Consider the following 20429-nt stretch of genomic DNA (forward strand, 5'->3'; position numbering starts at 1 on the left):
AAAGCAGGTGTCGTTTGGTGCAGCGTTGTAGATGGTTACATTGTATGCACATAGTTTTCGGGTGTAGTACATTTGACTAACGTCACTCGATGAAATTTTGCAAGACAGATTTATATATATATCACAGTTTTTATCAGAATGTCCTAAAGGTATTTTGACTTTAAATTAAACAAATACCATTCTGAAACAAAATTATCACCTTTTTTAAGCTTTAGTAGAACAGTCCTTCGACTTAATTAATTAAGAATTAATTTTTGTTTACGTAAAGTGAAAAGTTGAACCTTTTACACTGAGAACATTCAATAATGAACATTTCCTTACATGTAAATTCAAAGAAAATCTTTTAAAAGGCGTTTGAAAAACCCCCTCATATCTATTTTCAAAGTAGGATATGAAATATTTTTTCTGATAGAATATTTGAATTTGAGGACATGAGCTTTTTTTGCAGTAAAAACATAGATAATAGAAAAAAATTTGTCCAAGAAAAACCCAGGTCCACTTAAGATCTTTTTGCACCACACGTTTGGATGTTTTGGACATAGACTGAATTGTTTTTATACAATAACTACAAAACTAATATATGTTCATATAATAAGCACAGTCTTTGCTTGAAAATCATTAATAACATATCCTTTTTTTGGTAAAGAAGAAATAAATTTATAATCTTTATATTGATATATAATGCCTGCCTAAATACATCAGTCTAACAAAACTTATTCAAAAATGATTAACTTCAATCTAAAATTTTTGATTCCAATTAGGAAATACTTTATTCAAATCACGAAATTTTGTTTTAATAACAGAAATTATCAATGGGCAGGTTCAGACGACATAAGGGACTTGAAAGTGTTTCTAGCATCTAATTGAATTGATGTCAAAATGACAGTTGATAAAAGGGTTCTTTGTCAAATTGGAAATGAAAAAAGGTGATATCTCTTAAAAGTGCAAATCGTAATGAACTAATGATTGTTCTGTAGAAAATAATGTTTTTGGTAGTTTTTGAACTGAAGGTAAAGTTTAGTGAAGTAAAGATCTGGATTTGAAATACATCACACTTAAAAAACTAACAGGGCAACCCTGGTCAAAATGTATGTTCAAAGAATACAGTTGACTGCAAATAAAGATATTTGGAGGTTGACTAAAAATAAAAATTAATCGGAAATCACACAAATCATTTTTTTTGCGAAGTGTAATTACACATTTATTTTTCAATTTTCCGGACGGAAATTGGTCACATTCACAAAGCTAGTGACTACGTAGTCAATTGATTCTGATGAGCTAAATCTAACTACAAAAGTAGTTGAAATTTCTGCTCCAAAAAAATTCGGCTACAAAGTTAGTGGAGAATGATTCTGACGTTTCAGTATCAGCTGCTCGGTAAAGACACACGAATTCAAAATGAAATAAATCATTCAGTATTTAAATGCATGCATACCCGTGCCATGATGGTTAGTGCGTTGGAGATCTTGGGTTCAATCCCTGCCTGTGAAACCTTAATTTAAAAAAATTATTTTTCGCGGGTACTAGCTCTTGCGGGGAATTGACAAATCCTTCAAGAGTAATTCTTGTCATGCAAAAGTGCTTTCTCAAACTAGCCGTTCGGATTCGGCCTAAAATTGTAGGTCCCTTCCATTCCTGACAACAGTACTCGCACACAGAAATGGTTGAGAGTTGTAAGTCACTAGCCCCTGGTTCACAACGGACTGTTCCGCCACCCCATTTGATTTGATTTGATTTAAATGCAAATATAAATCATTCAAATTATGTCTTAAATTTGATTTTATTGAATTTAAAAACACGAAAGATAAGTTAAAGTTATCAAATCAAAAATGTTTCTTTTTGTATAAATTTGCATTTGTCAATAATATGACAGTTCCAGATTAACTATCTTTGTAGTGAAGTTTTGCATTCACAAAGCTAGTTGAATTTTGACTACGTAGCCACTAGCTTTGTGAATGTCGTATTCATTTAATTTTCCTGAACAGCTGATACTTTTATGTTCAAAAGTGAAACGAATCGTTCCACTGATTTGTGTTCCAATTTCACACAACTCCAATGACAGATTTCTGTCATTAAAAATTTTTCAGTGGATTTCAATCAGGAACTTTTTTCAATGACAGATTTTTTTAGTGATAGCTATAAACGACCTGTCAATAAAAAATCCAATGTTAGTTTTCAATGACAGCTATAACTGGCCTTTAAAAGAAGATTCCATAACAGATCTAATGTACCGAATACGATAATTACAAATCATAAAATTCACAATTTATTGATTTTTAAAAGCTTTTAGTTTTTAATTCACAACTGAATAGCAGAAATACAATGCAAAAGAACTTGTCAATGAAGCCTTATTATCTATATGAACATTTCTGCTTCGTCTTATTGGAATAACATCCAGATAATAATCTGATGAAAAGGTAGTAATACTCAAAGAACTCAAACTTGTCCAAACCCATATCGAGGTACATCTTAAAACGTATCACTTGTTTTATTAAAAACCATTTGTTTCTCTTCAATGCCATGCGAAATATTTAAATATTTAATACCTTTTTGAATTTAAAATGTACTAAGAAATTTTTCTTTTTGAGATTAAAAGTTTCCACCTTAAATTTCACATTATCTTGCGAATTATTAAATTAAACCTTAGCTACACCCTGTTTTTCTAATCAATTCCATTTTGTCTCGCAACTGTCATTGGAAGTTCCCCTTCACAATTTGTCAAAAAACATAAAACAAACGTCAGAAATTTTCACTCTCCCATCATCGCAATCGCAAGCACAAGACGAACAGAAGTTACGGAATATTTTGTTCTTTCGCGATGTGTTTTTAATTTTAAATATTTTATCATTTTATTCAATAAAAAAAGTATAAATAATCTCATCCCACTTGTGAAAACAATCAAACCAAAATATATAAGTGAATAAATCACCGGTTGTGCATCGAAAAAGAAGGAAAAAAGTGACGCGAAATAAAAGAAAAGAAAACTTTTTGAGATTGTGAAAAAAAATTTCAAAGTGCAAGATTTCAAGTCGCAATTTAATATTAAATAAAAATTCTATTAAATAAATAAATAGGTAGTGTGTATTTTATACAAATGAGTGATCTCATCACCGCCGTCGTCGTTTTTGTTGTTTGCTTCGCGTCGTCGTCTTCGGGGCTTTTATCAATTTATGTGCCCGTCTAAATTGATTACACGACTCGACTCCAGTAAAGTGAAAATAAAGATAGGAAATAAATCAATTCAATTTAATCACAACGCTCAATGTGCAACAAATTCATTTTAGTTTTAGTGCATTTCGTCGTTGTCTTTTCGATTATCGAACCCAAAAGACAAAATGCTCCGGGAACTAATTACATGGGTCCTTAACACATATCTGGGCAAATACCTTGAAGATTTTAATCCAGCACAGTTGTCAGTTGCATTGTTATCAGGTAAGCTGTGAATTTTCATTGTTTTTTTCTCAATTGAAAAGATTATGTAACGTGAAAATCACAAAATGTAAATAGAACTACAGGACGTGACCAACTTTTACTCTGTCCCAGACCCCAAGTGAGCCCCTATGTTCATGTGTCTCATGGTGAAAACAACTCTCAAAATAGACTCTGTTCGGTGGCCCTTCTGTGAGCAATCAGTGCTGCTAGGGCAGGCGCCACATTGACTCGAGATGTTCTTTCCTCATTCCATTCTTGGTCGATGAACTATTAAAAGAGTCACGACGGCCGACAATGTCTCACGTTTTGTGTGTCTTGTAGGGAATGTGGGGGAACTATTTGCATATCCTCAATCGAGGTCAGCCTGATGTGTTGTTTTTAGTGTTAATTGTGAAGGTTCGCTGTACTTTTTTCGTATTTTCTGCGCACTTTCTCCTTCAAGGAAATGTTTGCCAAACATAAGACTTGTTTATAATTCTATTTTTGTAGCCGCAAGCAATTATTTAATTTGAAAGTGAAACAAATTGCAGACTACAAAGATTTCTACTGATGCAGATGCAGCCAAATGAATTTAACTTTAATTTGGCTTGTGGGTAAATACGACGAGACGAAAGCGAGGGCGAGAGATGTTGGTATTGAAGTTCACAGAGCATTGAACTTGTACCTAACTCGTCTACGTCTTGTTTAGATTCGATTTGTTTTCAATTTCATGATTTCTAATTGGAAGAATTCACACCTCGTCCCTACTCCCTGCCCCTATTCGATTTTCAGGGGTGGGTGCAAAACAGAGTAAAATGAAATTGATCTTGGTCTTTCTTTAGGTATGGCGCAAAGTTGAGGTAATTGTTTTAAGTTTATCTTAAGATAAGTATACCTTAACTAGATTGGTATGTCGCAATTGCTTTCGTGAGTAATTAGTATTTTTCTAACGTCTAGGCTTCAAGCTTGATAAAACATAATAGATTAGTTCTTTCAATGTCAATTGAGTTTGTTTCTTTTTATTTATTTTAATTGTTTATTTTCTTTATTTTGTTATTTCGCGTTTTGAGTGTGTGTTTCACATGAGATTCAATTCATAACTTTTATAAGATGAATTGACATAAATGGATACATTTGTTTATACGATTTAAAATAAACTGAAAAGAATGTTTTACAAATTCCCGTTTGTTGTCTTTTTGTTAAAGAAAATAAACATTTTATAATTTTAGTGTTTATTTTTTCCTTTTTTTCAACCTTGCGTTTGATAACTTATTGCTTTGCCAGTTAAATGTATTCTACATCTCTGCAAAATGTCGCTGACAATACTAGTCCCAACAATTGAGTAAAGACTTCTGTATAGCGAGTCTTGCGTTTTCCTGTACCTTGCTCGTAGGTTGCCTTTCATGCAATAGTTAACTTACGAAATCGGATACAAGTTTTTTGGAGCTCGATTTTGTTCAGTTTAGTTTCTAGCTTTGTATAATTTAAAATCCCTTATCAATATACAGTACGTTCTCGATTAACTCAACTCTCTATTCCCGCAACTCCTCGATTTTATGTATATTTGTTTATTATTATATTTTCGCAACAGCTGAGTTTTAAATGGACATTTATGTATGTAAATAATGCAAAATGTTTTTATTAAGTTTAATGAATTTTGTTCAGTGAGTCAAAGAAAGAAAAATGTGCCAATTTCCGGCGAGGTCCTAAAAAGTATTTTGTATTTTATTTATTTCAAAAATCGCTTACAAGGTAGGACATGAGTCGATAAAGTGTTGCAAGCCTTTACATTAATTTCAGAATTTGAATAAAAATTATGTAACTAAGACTTCTATTTACATATTTATATAAACAAGAGAAAATTAAGCATCTATTTACATATTTATATAAAGAAAACGAAATTTAACATCAATTATTTGCCAAATAGTTGAAAAATAGAAATTTAAATCTACTTATAGGTAGGTAGGTAGAAATGGCGATCTCAAGGCAACCTAGCCTGAAATCCAATTAGCGCTGTAGTGCGCCGTTTAGATACCAAAAACTCGTTTGACCTTTGATTGAAAGGGATAGATTGATAGAGAAGCTTCATAGCGATTATGTTAGAGCCATTTTGTCGCATTGAGAAAAAAGATTAGGTCTCTAATCTTTGTATAGCTCATCAAGTTCTTGAAAGAATGCTTTTCCAAAGCATTTCATTCTGGTGTTTGCCAAAGCATTACATTTGCAGAGGAAATGGATTATGGTTTCACTTCCTCTTTGGTCACTACAACTACGGCAAAAGGTGTTGTAAGAGATACCAAACTTCTCTGCATGAACTCCTATAGGCCAATGTCCAGTACAAACCGCAACAATCCCGGCTATCAGTGGCTATTCCTGGTCATAATTTTAGGATTAGCTACTGGTCTTCTAGAAAATCAAAATACTTTTTCAAGAATAATAATTCATTTTATTCAAAATGATAGTTCAATAAATCCTTAAATAAATAAAAAATAATAACGAGCAACACAAAGAAAAGATAATAACACAAAAATGACCTCCGTACGAAATATAAAATCTTACATTTAAAAAAAGTAAAAATTTGCTCAGCGGCATACAAAATCAATTCTCCTTCCAACTTTTATAAAATTGTCTATGACTTTATCATAAAAATTAAAGTTTTCTTTGAGTTCTCTTAAAATGTCTTCCTCAATAGAGATAAGTTAGTGCTAAATTTACTAAACGTTCTTGCCCTTGCGTTTTTCGAAGATACGTTTTTATTCTTTTCAAAGCTGAAAAGGAACGCTCCACAGAAGCTGTTATGGTACAGATCAGTTTTGAAAGCTTGTAAACTTGCTCAAAACTGTGAGCTACATTTTCTACTATTCAGAGCAAGACATCAAGTGGGGTTATCATCTTTGATGATCCAACTGAGGTGGTCATTGGCTGTACACATTGAACATTTTCATAAAACACAGTTAATTCGTTTTTTAATACCGTGAACTCAAATATATCTGGATAGTTTTCTGTTAAATTGCGTATTGATGGTTCCGGAAAATTAGTTTTGTTGGAATAATTACTTAATTTATTTCCATTAAGTAAATCAAAATACTTCAGATTTTCCAATGATGAAAATCTTTCTTATATTTGCATAAGTAAGTAATCTATTATTTCAAAAAACAATTTTGTATATTTTATTTTACTCGAAAGCATGTTATCATTTCTTGATTTTCTTTTTTCATCCTCTAATGGGACAGTGAGCAGCGTTGCTTGCCAAATATCTTCGAACCCTTCGTTCCTTTGCACTTCAAGAAATTGTTCCATTTTTTGAATTTGGTTCGTACAAAACACAATGTGTTTTGTAAGGTATTAAACAGTACATTTTAATGTGCAAAAAGTTTTGAAAACACATTCAACAGAAAGACTGTATCAAAGGTTTTTAAAAATTTAGAATATATTTGTCACATTATCTTGGATGCCTTCAAAATATTGTTAAACGTTGTCTTTGTAGGAGTGGACTATATTTACAAGTCGAGAACTAAAGCTCCATCTTGTTGTGGCTAACCCTGGAACACTTCTTTTAAAGCATACGTTCTTTTGCTTGAATGTGATTCAAACGTTGCAATGCCATTCAGAGTGCTAAAAAATATTCTATACTCTCTAATATTACTTAATCCTTGAGACAGAACTAAATTTAAAACGTGGGCGTAACAATGAACAAATGTTGCTTTCGGACAAATAGTCTTCACCTTCACTTGAAGTCCGTTCAAATGACCACTCATAACGGAAGCTCCGTTGTAAGTCTGTGCAACTAGTTTATATTGAATTTCATATTTTTTCAAAAAGTCTTGACTAGTTTTGCAGTCCGCCCTGAGCTTACATCGATAAATCCAACAAATGTTTCTTGAATTATTTAAGTAATATTGGAAAAAAATGGATAATTGGGACTTTAATTGAATGTCAGAAGTCTCATCAAGCATAATTGCAACAAACTCTGACTGTTTGACTCTATAGGAAATTTGATTGCGTAAAAGCGTAAAGCATTGTTACATCTATTAGACGTTTCAACACCTTACGATTTTTTTTCACCAGAATGTTATGTTTCGTATTAGCATCTTTTAACTAGGAACTTAGAGCTTCATCTATCCTAGTCTGACCAAAGGTAGCTAGTTTAATTACTTTAATTTAACATTTGAAAAATCCGCCTACTAAACTCAAACACCACCTGTGTTCAATTTTCTCCTTCCCCACACATCGACACCACAAATCAGTATTATCTCTAAAAAGAGCGCTAAACAACGAACATATTCCTGTCGTAGTGCTGGCCGCTGGGCTGGGTCAAGTTCGCTAGCAAACCTCATTTTCACACAAATGAAAATAGATAGAACACAATTTTCTCATTTTAAAAAGGAATATGATATGATTTGAATCATATCGCCGAGTTCGACGATCATGTTCGATTAGTCGTCGGTCTTATTTTTCCTCACATAGTCCATACGATGTATAAAGAAAGGAGAAATCAAACTCATGGTTGCGACTCGTGCAACTTGTCTTTTGTGTCAGTTGTGTGCCTTTAATGTGTCGTATACTTCGCTGGGTTATCGCTTTTATTTGCGCTCACCCTTCTGTTTATTTTTATAGGGTTTTTTTCGAATGTGTTCATAAATCTGTGTGTGTGGAATGTATGAAATTTGGTAGCGCAAATTTTTGCGGTGCCCAAAGCCCAATGCTTTAAGATAAATTATTGTATGCGAGTTTTATTTCATAAAATGAAGATTTGTAGAAAAATTTCATATAATGTAACTACAACTGAATTTTTTAACATTATAGTCAACTGTTGAGTAATTCAATTACCAAATAATATACATATTAGAAAATTCTATTTATTCCAAAATTCTTGGTTTAGCGCCGCTAAACCAGCTAACTATGAGGAATCGCCCCTGCCGGCTATGTCTTGGCCTGCATAGAAGATCGTTTGTACGGGTTTTGTTATAGGTGGGCCATATCTTCCTAGATATAATGCAGGTGGGTAAATTGCTCCACCTTCGGTTTGATTCAGTTTGGTAGAAAGAAAAGATTTTACCCTTCATAGCACCAAAAGGAATGTTAACCATTTCCGCAAGTGAGCTATGAAGGGCCGATCCTTGCCTGGCTAGCTCGTCAGCCCGTTCATTTCCCACGATACCACTATGGCCCGGAACCCAGATCAGGGTGACACCGAGGTTAATATTCAGGTTCGCAAGCTCATCGCGACATTGCTGGACCAATTTAGATGAGGATATGGCCGAGTTAATGGCTTTGACAGCTGCCTGACTGTCTGTTATGATAGCCGCATTTCGGTTTTGGTTTGGGTTTTGTTAAAGTGTCTTACCTGCCTCCCTTATTGCCAGCAGTTCAGCCTGAAAAACGCTAGCAAAGTCAGGAAGCCTAAAGGATTTGGCTACATTTAGGGACTCAGAAAAGATCCCAGAACCAAATCCGCACTCCATCTTTGAGCCGTCAGTAAAGATGGTTGTGTCGAAACCTATCGACACGATATCGTCCTCCCAATCTTCTCTGGATGGGAAAATAACCTTAAAACCCTTAGTAAGCCTCAAAGTAGGAGTGCAGTAGTCAGTGTCTACCGAGATAATATCTGCGGGAATCAATTTCGTTGTGTTGCTGTGACCATAAGGTTTTGATAACCAGCTATTTGATTCCTTCAGCCTAATAGCGCTGCTGGAAACTATGTATTTAATAAAAAGGTCGATTGGTAGAAGATCCAAAATAACGTTAAAGGCGTCCGGTGGGCAAGTACGCATGGCCTCTGTGGTGCCCACTCAAGCTGTTCTCTGAACCTTCTTTAGCTTATCAATATTATAGGCTTAGCTAAGAGCAGGCCACCACACAATCGACCCATATGTTAAGGTTGGACGTACTACGGCTGTGTACGTCCATAAAATCATCTTTGACTGGAGTCCCCACTTTTTGCCGAAAGTTTTGCTGCAGGCGTAGAAGAGAGGCTCGAATCTTCCTACCACTGAGCATGGAAATAATTTATTCTCGAATGAAGTCTTCTACGCCGAACTTAACGAGCGATTCTTCTATGGATTCTGTAAGGACGTTGTTAAAAGCACCTTCTATGTCTAGGAAGGTGGCAAGAGTAAATTATTTATAATGGATTGTTTGTTCTACAATACGCACTACCTCATGGAGGGCAGTCTCCGTAGATTTGCCCTTAAGATAAGCATGCTGAGAGCTTTCGAGAGGTCGTCCAACTAGCATTTCTCTAATATGGTAATCAAGAATGCGCTGCAAGGTTTTAAGCACAAAAGATGTTAAGCTTATTGGTCTGAAATCCTTCGCGGATTCGTGACCTCGCCTACCCACTTTCGTGATAAAAACTACTTTGACCTGTCTCCACGACATGGGCACATGTTTGAGAAGGAGATATCCTTTGAAAATTTGTTCCAGTCATGGAGCTTCCACATCATGCAACTTTTGAAGCATAACTGGCAGTATGCCATCTATGCCTGGGGATTTATATGGAGAAAAAGTATTGATGGCCCACAAAATATTTTCTCTGGTTATAACGGAATTGACTTGCTCCACATGAGCTACGTTTAGCATTTTGGTTTCAAGCGATTCGGGGTTATCACTCTCGCAACCCGGAAAGTGCGTCTTCATCAGTAGCTGAAGAGATTCGGCTGGAGAGGCTGTCCAGGTTCCATCAGGCTCTTTTTAGAAATGAAGGATTACAATGTTCCTTCAATAAGCTGAACCTTGCGGAGTTCTTTATGTCTTCGATTGATTGACAGTATTCTCTCCAGCCTTGTCTTTTGGCTGATGACAGGGCTTGTTTGTAAATTTTAAGAGAGTCTTTATACGGTTGGTAAAACTTATGTTTGTGGCAGATATTGAAAATTGTCCTCGTCATTTTTCTAAGACTGGACAGTTCTTCATTCCACCAAGAAGGAATGGTTTTACGGAAAAAAGAGGTCAGCCCCGGCAGAGCCGATATACCGGCGTAAGGCAGAAGATAAGACGGACCCTGCCAAGGCATTCGAATGAGCTCGTTAGCGACTGGTTTGACAACGTGCAAGACAACTGTGGTGATCATTACCGTCCGGCACCCACTGGGAGGGTTTGAAACGAGGATTTTTACCAGGCTTATTCTTCTCATAGCGATGGGCAGAGAGTGTTTAGGACCTTGTTGAATGAGGGAAATTCACACCCATACAACACAATTGGTAGTATAAAGGCCTTAGCAAGTAGCAGTTTAGTTTTGATCGGGATGAAATTTCGAGTGAATCGAAGACTTTATCAATGGCACTATTAAGGTTGTCATCTCAAGTGAGAGTGCTATTGAATACTACTCCTAGGTTTCTAGCAGTGCTAACATATTCAATGTTTTCGACGTCAAGTTTGAACAAGTTTAAACCCGATAAATCAAAGTTTTTGCGATAGATGGGGAGGGATGTTGATTTGGCAGGGATAAGGCGGAGATCGTTCTTTTTTTACCACTGTGAAATGCGGAGCAGCCATTCTTATTTCATCAGTTACAAAAAGTAAAGCGAATTTGCAGCTGCGCTTAGGTCGAAAACCAGACTGACAGGTACTTAACAGGTTGTTGATTGTAAGATATTTTTGGATCTGCCCCAGAATTGTTTTTTCAAACACTTTCGAAAGAAACGGAAGAATGGCAATTGGCCGAAATTCTGTAGCAGTACCTGTTTGCTTTTAGCCTTCTTCCATTCTAAAGGATACTCGGAAGTAGATGCTGTTAAATATGTAGGTTATATAGCGCAGTATATATGGAAGAAGTAGTCTCAAGAACTTAGGGTCCATTCGGTCCAGGCCAGTAGCATTAGATTGTATCGATATTATTTCCTCTACAATGTCTTCCTCTTGTATTCTCATAAAACTCAAAGAGCTGTTAATAGCAGTTGGTTCCTCCTCAGTAAGGGAATGAACGGGTAAAGCAACGTTTAAGGGCGTGGGCGTAAACTTTTTGTTGAGTGCATCACAATCGACGTCACCAACAGGCTTTTTAGATTCTTTGCCAATACCGATTTCACGCAGGTTTTTTAATAATTTTTTGCTAGAGGTTAAACAACCAAGTTTGTTTTCATAATAAAGTCTTTTTGCCATTCTGACCATTGCGACAACTTGATTACGCAGTCTGCAATACAATTTGTGGAAGTGCTCCAGTTTGTAACGTCTCCATTGACTGTAGGCGGCATCTCGTTGTGACATCAGGGCAGAGATGTCGCTATTCAGCCAAGGTGGAACCGTATGCCCAACGAGAAGGGTTTTGATAGGAACATGTCTGTCAAAAGGCTGATTGACGTTTTGCCGTAAAAGCCTGACTTGATCATTTACATTTTGCATATGGTATAGTGAGTTCCATTCTCCGCAGTCGAAATCACGTAAGTCAGATGTGTTTAAGTTTTTGAAGTCTCGGTATTGAAAAAATTGTTGATCAACCTGAAAAACTAAATCCAAACATACAAAAAGTAAATCGTGCTTGGTAAAACCAGGTGCTAAAAGCTGGCTGTAAAGCATAACCTTACAAACATCGCTGGCAAGATACAGATCTAGTAGCGAACTAGCGAAAAGACATATTCAAATGAACATCGTCATCAGATTTGCATATTAATTTACAACTTATCCCGTCACGCACAAACAAAGCGGCACCTCCCCCACAATTGAACTTTATATCGGCAAATACAAATTTGTATTCATACCATTGCCAGTAATCCCTCTGGTGGCGTTAGCTGCACTCGCACTAAAAAGTAAAAACAAAAATGTGCTCTTTGCATGAAAAAACTAATGGATGACAAATTTTAAGAAAAGACACGGAATACGCGTGTTGAAAATATGTGGAGAAAAACTTTCAAACAAACTCCAGCTTGTAGATTGATAAAACTTAAGGAAAAAGTCTGAGAGCTCGATTTGACACCCAATCAAATTTGTAACGCCGTTGAGTCTGGATAATTCTACCGATTTCTGCCTAACAAAACCCTTGTAGCTTTTAAGGAATCATCAGCACCTATTCGACATTTGTGCCCGAAGTAATAAAATGAAAACGGACAACAAAAGCGCTCTTACTTTTGTATAACGGCATGACCGGCAAATTATACTGTTATTCTTCAGCCAATGGACTAGAACGTTATAAATTTAACAAATTTAGTTGGATCTGAGGGATAAGACCTTGAATTAAAAATTCAAGCACCTTCAAAATGCAATTTGCCTTCTATCCAACGCATGAAATGGATTGCAGGCTGATCCAATAAAAAAATGTTGGAATTTGTTGATGGACTCTCATAATGATTTTCAAAAGCACATTTCGAGCTGAAATTATCAATGAACTTTCCGTCAACGAATCCATTTCGAGTGAAGAAACGTATGATTGGGTACGTGAAACGATTTACAGCAATGAGAAATTCAGCCTCTATTGAATAAATATTGAGTTTTCAAAAACTTCGAGGAATAGCTATTTTAAAAAATCTATACATTCAAAAAATCCAGACAAAAGTGTCCAACTTTTTCCAAAACAAATAATTATGTAAACATATTATGTATTTATGTATATCTACTTTTATATCTTATAATGAATTAACTTATTCTAGTTTTGTTTCATGTTGCATTAAATAAGTGTTGGTTTTCCAATTTTCACTTTGCATCTCCAATTGAGCCTAGAAAAATATTTAACAGGTTATTGCAACAACCTCGGTCATTGTTTAAATAAGTTGCGATAATCGAGAACGTACTGTATTTGCAAGCTAATGAAAGAGGTACAGGGTGGCGCTAAAATTATGCAAAAATCAAAAATTTTAAAAATAAATTCAGCTACCGTTTTTAATTTTTGTTGTTATTGTTAAGTATTGTTATTTTTGCTTACATTCTCTGTGTCCTAAAGGGTTGAAGTTGCCGTGAAAACCTCACTTATCTTTTTTATAAACTGTTTCAATTCAAGAAAAGTTTCTTTATAAAGGGTTTTTCAATTGGCACATGGCTGTCATATTGTTCGGGTGACATCTTTCAAATATTAAGTTTTTTATTGGCTACGTTCAATCTCGTGTTGGATAGGGTATCTTGGAGAGGTGGATTTTTAGATACCTTTGGCGTTTCTCTTTTTTAGTTCAGAGCTGAGCACTGAGCAGAGTCTGAGCGAATAGAGTAAAGTAGAGTAGAATTCTGAGCAGAGTATGTTCAGAGCTCTCTGATTTAATTATGTAACAGCTTGAGCACTAAAGTGTCATGATTTAAAATATAGCCTGTTTGAAGGCGTTCAAAATTTTCTTTAATCAAATTAATTAAAAAAACAGTCATAGAGTTGGTCCAATTGAAGCCTGAAATAAATTTAATTCATAAAAATGCTATATGCAATTAGTTTTTTCTAAATTATCTTTCCTTCTGCACTAAAGCGACTAGCCTCTTCCGCCATTTTTATTGTTTTGACGATGATTTTTTTAATTAACCGGCTTTCAAATATTAAATTGTTTGTGTTCTTCATTTTACTCCGTTTACTTTGTTATTTTATTCTGAACTCACAGAGCGCGCTCTGAACATGTTCAGAACTAAAAATGAAACACGATCAGAGCTCAAAAAGAAACACAATTATTTTTTTGACAGTTCGAGCTCTGCTCCGAACTAAAAAAGAAAAACGCCACTTGTTGAACGAGTTGGATAGCTGTATTGGGATAGCTGTCAAAAAAATAAAAACAAACTTTTAGCTGTTAACAAAAAGCAGAGAAACATTTATAGCTGAATCGTCTGACGTTTACGAGTTCAGCCATATGAAATCAATGCATGCTATCACAATGGAGCTTCGACCTCACGTTTCGTTCGACAATCTTAAGAAAAAGAACGTAATGTAACGTAATGTGACTCCAAACGGAAGCTCTAGTTCATTTATCTGAACATTTGCTTTGTCTGACAGATCAACAGCTGTAAAAAAATGTCAACAAACTAAATATTAGCTCTTTGGAGGGATGAATTAATAGAAATGTCATTCAAAGCAACCTCGAAGCATGACCACCGTAGCGCAGACGAAGCCGAAGCTGAAGCGTGTTTGTGATTCAGCCATTAAGGTTTTTGTAAGATACATACAACATTTAATGGATAACTCAACTGATTCGTCGGACGATGATGAATTAATAGGTGCGTAACGATTTAATGAATAAGAGATAACCTTAATCTGTAATCTATGTTAAATTTCCTTTTAGCTAAATTGGCATAACTAAGTAACTAACTAACTAACATTTTGTATCTTTTTGTTAAACAACAAATACAAAAAGCTGTAATCAATTTTCAAGTTTCTTGAAATTCAACCGTGTGTTGAATCAGCTGTTCTGTCAGATACCTTCATACCCCAGAAATTCTTGGATACCTTTGGATTCCTTTTTGATCAGCAGTTATTTTACACGTAACACACTAACAAAAAGGTATCCGGTTACCCTATCTCCATATCTGAACATTTGCTTTGTCTGACAGCTCATCAGCTGTAAAAAAATGTCAACAAACAAAATATTTGCTCTTTGGAGGGATGAACTAATACAAATGTCATTCAAAGCAACCTCGAAGCAGGCCTAACGTAACGCAGACGAAGCCGAAGCTGAAGCGTGTATGTGTTTCAGCCATGAAGAAGAGCTTCCGTTCGGAGTCACATTACGTTCTTTTCCTTACGATTGTCAAACGAAACGTGAGGTCGAAGCTCCATTTTGAAAGCATCTCAAAACTCCCACATAAGCTCGTTGTGTGTTTCAAAATGACGGATTAAACATCACTCTGCTGCATCGTCGAGATGCTTCGTTTATTTTCCAAAGATAATCATTTAAAAAAATTGTAATATTAAACTACTTAATTTAAAAGACAAAAATTATTATGTGCTTTTTCTGTAGTACCCTGTACTTACGCATTTTATTAGTTTATAGTTAAGATAATAGTTTAAAGTTAAAAATTCAATAAAAAGCGTATAGATGTCTTAAAATAGACTTAATTTTATGAAGATTTAAATTGTTTAAAGTCAATAAATCTAAGATTTTTGTTTGAAGGTCATCAAAAGTCAAGAAAATGCAAATGATTTTCACTGTCGTTAAACTTTCAACACTAAACAAATAATGAAAGTTTGTCTATTCACGTTGAATAGACACTTGCATATAATTTTAGCTTCCCCAATAGAGTAAATTTTATACCCATGAATAAATAAATAAGATAAGTTATGTATTTTAAATGGTGTCATAAAATCTTTCAATTGCATGTTTTGTTTATACTTGGATTTTATAAACAATATAAATTATCAATAAACTAACGACAACTTAGTAATTAAATTTGTTTAAGTAAATTAAACCTTAACTATAATTATTTAAAGAGTGAGCGATGATCTACGAGTTTAAAAAATGATACCCATAAAATGTTTTACGATACAAACAGGGTGAACAATTTTTAAAACTTATGTTTTTTTTTTGTAGATAGTGGGAGTTGTGGCGCTGGCTTATGTCTTCTTCTAAGAAGAACGTTGCAATGATACTTTCCGCACAAATTCTAGTTAAAACAATCGCTTTTCTTTTAATCTATTGAGAGTTTTCATTAGTATTTAAAGAAAATTTTCCATTCTTTCCAGATCCATCAGTCTTTGAACATTTTGCTGAAAAATTTAGTTTTTTAGACGCCTCTATAGATGTTTGTTCCCATTAATCCAACATCGTGTGCGCTTTTACTTTACAAAATCGGTAACCTTAAACAGGTTTTAGTTTTTAACCCCTTTTTTTAGTCGAACCATTCGCGAGCCGAGGCATCAGTCTCCTTATTATATGAACGTCTGAAGCCGTTCGTCAATAACCTGATTGATCCTTATCAGATTAGCTTCAGACCGGGAAAGTCTACTATCGACCAAATATTCACGGCAGGTCTTGGAAAAAACCCAGGAACTTCAAATCGATCCCCACTATCTCCTTATCGATTTTAAGCTGCGTATGACAGCATCTATAGGGAAGAGCTCTGCAGAGCAATGTCTAGTTTTGGCATCCCTGTCAAACTTATTCGTTTGTGCAGAATGACGATGGAGAATGAACGCTGCTCTATCAAGGTCGGGAAAGATCTCACCGATGCATTTGATGTCAAAAAAGGTTTTAGACAAGGCGATGCACTGTCATGCGACTTCTTCAACAGCATTCTGGAAAGAATTGTGTAAAACTCAACCCTCAACACTAGAGGCACAATCTCCCAAAGGTACATCCAATTTTTAGTACGGCTAAAGAACAAATCTCTGTACTTGACAGTACGACGAAAGTTGGGCTCGACGGTATACTGATGAGCATTCCTAGAAGCGCGAGTATTACGGTTGAACGGTTTAAGGGGAGGAATGCAACAGGCTATTTCTCTTGAGCATAAACCATTAAAATTACGGTTCAAAAACCTGAGACAAGAAACTTTACGACGATGTTCAATCGACGTAAATGATCCTATGATGGTGTTATCACCGATTAATTTAAATGCTCTCCGTTCAATGCTGTCCAAGAGGCTTAAGTAGGTTGCAGCTCAGATTTGGAAGTTTTACTCAAGCTTTGAACGTATATAAGTTATGTAGATAACAGCCAGATCAGATGGGGAGAAAAACTTCTTGCATCGCATAGCGAGAATATCGAGATGTTCTCTCTTTAATTATACAAGACAGCATTGGGTTTTCGAAGCATTAAATTCCACGCGGTTTCTTATTCCCCATTGTACAATGCTGTTTAGGTCGGAATTTAATGAGCTTATCATATTTTTTCGTTGCAGTTCCACATCCAAAGAAGAGAGATGTGGCTCTGAAAACGAATTTGAAAACCTGAGAGTACGTTCGTCAGCTAAACAATGTATTGGATTAGAAGTTGCAGACAGGAGATCATTAATAAAAAGGAGAAAGAGTGTTGAAGATAGAACAGAGCCCTGGGGCACACCAGTATGTATTATGTGGTTTTCAGACTTGAATCCATCCAATACAACTTGTATTGAACGATCCGAAAGGTAATTACTAATCCGATGAAGCAGCGATTCGTGAAAACCGAAAGCACGCATTTTCGATAAGAGAGCTTGGGCCAAACCCTATCGAATGCTTTTGAAATATTAAGTGCAATAATATTACTTTCTCCAAAGCGATGTAAAGATTTGCTCCACTGTTCGGTGAGATGAACCATGAGATCACCAGTGGACCTAAGCCGTACTGCCGGTCATTAAGAAGCTTTCGATCTTCAAGATATTTCTTAAGCTGATAATTTTCCAGCGTTTCGTTTTCATGACCTGGGAAAGAAGGGACGTAAGTGCAATCGGTCGGTAATTAGAGGGTGAGGAAGATTCGCCTTTTTTGGGAATAGGCTGGACAAATGCAGTTTTCCATCCGCTCGGAAAGAGACTATAGAAGTAGGACAGATGAAAAAGATTAGGCATTGATTTTGCCAGCGTTGAAGAACACCTCTTCAGAACAATAGCGCGGATACCATCCGGACCAGCGCATTTATGTATGTTAAGATCTTTTAGGACTCTCGCCACAGTACAGAATTACTAACGCGTTCGATGACAGGCGGAGTCATAATACTCACTGGCAGCGTTGAATTGGCGGCGAACTGCCTAACAAAGAGATTAGCTTTCTCTAAAGAACTAACAAACGGAGTGTCAATTACTCGGATACGCAGATGATATTGACACAATTGGAAGATCAAAGCGTGATGTCAGTTGAGTGTTTTTGTGTATTGCGACGGAAGCGAAGAAGATGTGTTTATTGGTCAATGTGGACAAGACTATAAGTATATGCTGTCATCAAAAAAGGACACTGAACTACTACGTATTATGGACAAAACGTCACTATGGGCAGCTATAACTTTGAGGTCGTTGACGACTTTGTTTACCTAGACACCGCTATAAACTCAGACAACACACCAGCGCTGAAATCAAACGAAGAATAACTCTTAAAAAATCGCTGCTTCTTTGAACTTAGAAGGCAATTGAGTAGTAAAGTCCTCTCTCGAGAATCTAAAATCACCATCTATAAGAAACTCATCACCCCGGTTGTCATTTATGGCTCTGAGGCGTGGACCCTGTCAAAGAAAGAGGAGAGCACCTTAGGATGCCTTGAGAGAAAAATTCTTCGGATGATTTTTTGTCCCGTCTGCATAAATGGAGAATGAAGAAGAAGATATACCGACAAACTGTACGGGCTGTACAGCGACGCTGAACGGACATCAACGCTCCAGCCCGGAACGTCTACGAATCCAATCCCAAGGGACGGCGCAGAAGTGGAAGACCGCGACTCAGGTGGCGCACGCAGGTGGGTGAAGACCTCAACTAACTTGGCGTGCGAAACTGGAGACTGCTAGCTAGGGACCGAGCTGGCTGGAGACGCATGTTGGTTGAGGCCCAGGTCTGCCCGGACTGTAGCGCCACCTTGAATAAGTAATCGCGAGACGATAACATCTATTATCTAGGCTTTTCCTGTAGCACACCCTGTCGGGTGTTTTTATAGCAGTATAGAAATGTCGAAAGGGATAACTATCAAATAATATGTCAAAATAATAATAAGATGTGTTTTATTGTATGTTAGTGTACTTTGATATTACCATACAAAGATTTACACGGAAACAACGCTTACAAATTTAAAAAATGTGTTCTCTGTTTGACAAACTCCAATCATCCCTTTCGGGAATGTAAACATAAACGCACATATCGCACAGACCAGATTTGCAACAAGTAATGCAATGACCAACAGGTAGTACGAATTGTTTGTCATTCCTTTGCCCCCTGTCTTCGGTCGCTACGATTGTTTCCCCACTATTATTCTGAAGAGGTGTTCTTTCACGCTGAAATAAAAACTGAGTAAGCTTTTCCATCCTACCCTATTTTTCTACGCTCGTCCCGAGTACATAGGAAACAGCATTTTTTCACTCTATACCGAGGAGAGAAAAACATTCTTTCCCCTAACTATAATTTTATCGGTCTTAAGTCCCTTCTTTCATGGCTTATGGAAACGCTTATTAATTATCAGCTTCAATAAGTCCAATAAATATCGGTGTACCCCAGGGCTCTGTTTTGTCTCCGAAATTCTTTGTTATGCTGTAAATGATCTCCTGTCTACAATTTCTGGTCCAAACAACTGTTTCTCAGAACTCATTCATTTTTCTTTATACCACCAACCGCTAAGATCATTAATCTGTATATTTTTGTATTCTCTTTTCCAGGTGAAGTTGAATTAGAAAATGTCCCAATACGAAAAGATTCCCTCCGGAGCTTTGGCCTTCCATTACAAGCCATAAGCGGCAACATCGGCAAAATAAAACTACAAATCCCAGTTCGTCAATTTCGAACAGCACCATGGTGCATCATAATCGAAGGTGTCCATGCGGTTATCGGTCCAAAAGACCTAAATGATTGGGATGATGAGAAAGAAAAACAATCCGATCTTGAATATAAACTATGTCAACTAGACGACGCCGAAGCCAAATGGCGAGCAGCGAAAGGTGATAGCTGTGAGAGTAATTACTATGCCTCATCGTATTCCAGCTGGTTGAGCTATGGCACAGGTTTGGCAACGAATATCTGTGAAAATCTCCAGCTAAAAATAAATGGAGTTCATATTCGTTATGAAGATTCGATAACAATTCCGGATTTTAGTTTCGTAACTGGAATCACAATTGAATCCTTAACAGCGCACACATGTGATGCAAATTGGCAGCAGAATTCCACGACATCGTGGAATCAAGAAGTTGCCTTTAAGTTGGTTGAGCTCAAAGCATTTGCCATCTATTGGGATCGTCTGTTTCCCGAGAACACCTGCCGTGATATTCAGTCGAGTGAGTTGAGCAATTCGATGGAAATTGTATGCTCCACGAGGGAACATCGATACATTATAAGTCCGATTAGTGCAAAGGCTCATTGTCGGCACGATAGGAGTCCTCTTCCGTTGCGGACACGAAATCGACCGAGACTATCGTGTGAAGTGAATGTGACGGAGGTTAACATCTGTCTGAGTGATGTGAGTTGGATCTTTGGCTCTATTTTAAAAAACTAAAACTTAACTTATTTGA

The 20429-nt window shown here is 36.2% G+C and overlaps 1 protein-coding gene across 2 annotated transcripts in view; it reads left to right on the forward strand.

Moving 5' to 3' along the window:
• Positions 1-2774: 2774 nt before the first annotated feature.
• Positions 2775-20429, forward strand: part of LOC129942825 (intermembrane lipid transfer protein Vps13D) — a 39323-nt gene continuing 21668 nt past the window's right edge. For both annotated transcript variants that reach the window (XM_056051907.1, XM_056051908.1), the window contains exons 1-2: positions 2775-3432; positions 19584-20377. In XM_056051907.1, coding sequence (XP_055907882.1) covers positions 3336-3432; positions 19584-20377 — 891 coding nt within the window. In that variant the 5' untranslated portion in view covers positions 2775-3335. The remainder of the gene's footprint in view (positions 3433-19583; positions 20378-20429) is intronic.

This window comes from Eupeodes corollae, chromosome 1 (genome assembly GCF_945859685.1).
Source record: "Eupeodes corollae chromosome 1, idEupCoro1.1, whole genome shotgun sequence".
Classification (NCBI taxonomy): domain Eukaryota; kingdom Metazoa; phylum Arthropoda; class Insecta; order Diptera; family Syrphidae; genus Eupeodes; species Eupeodes corollae.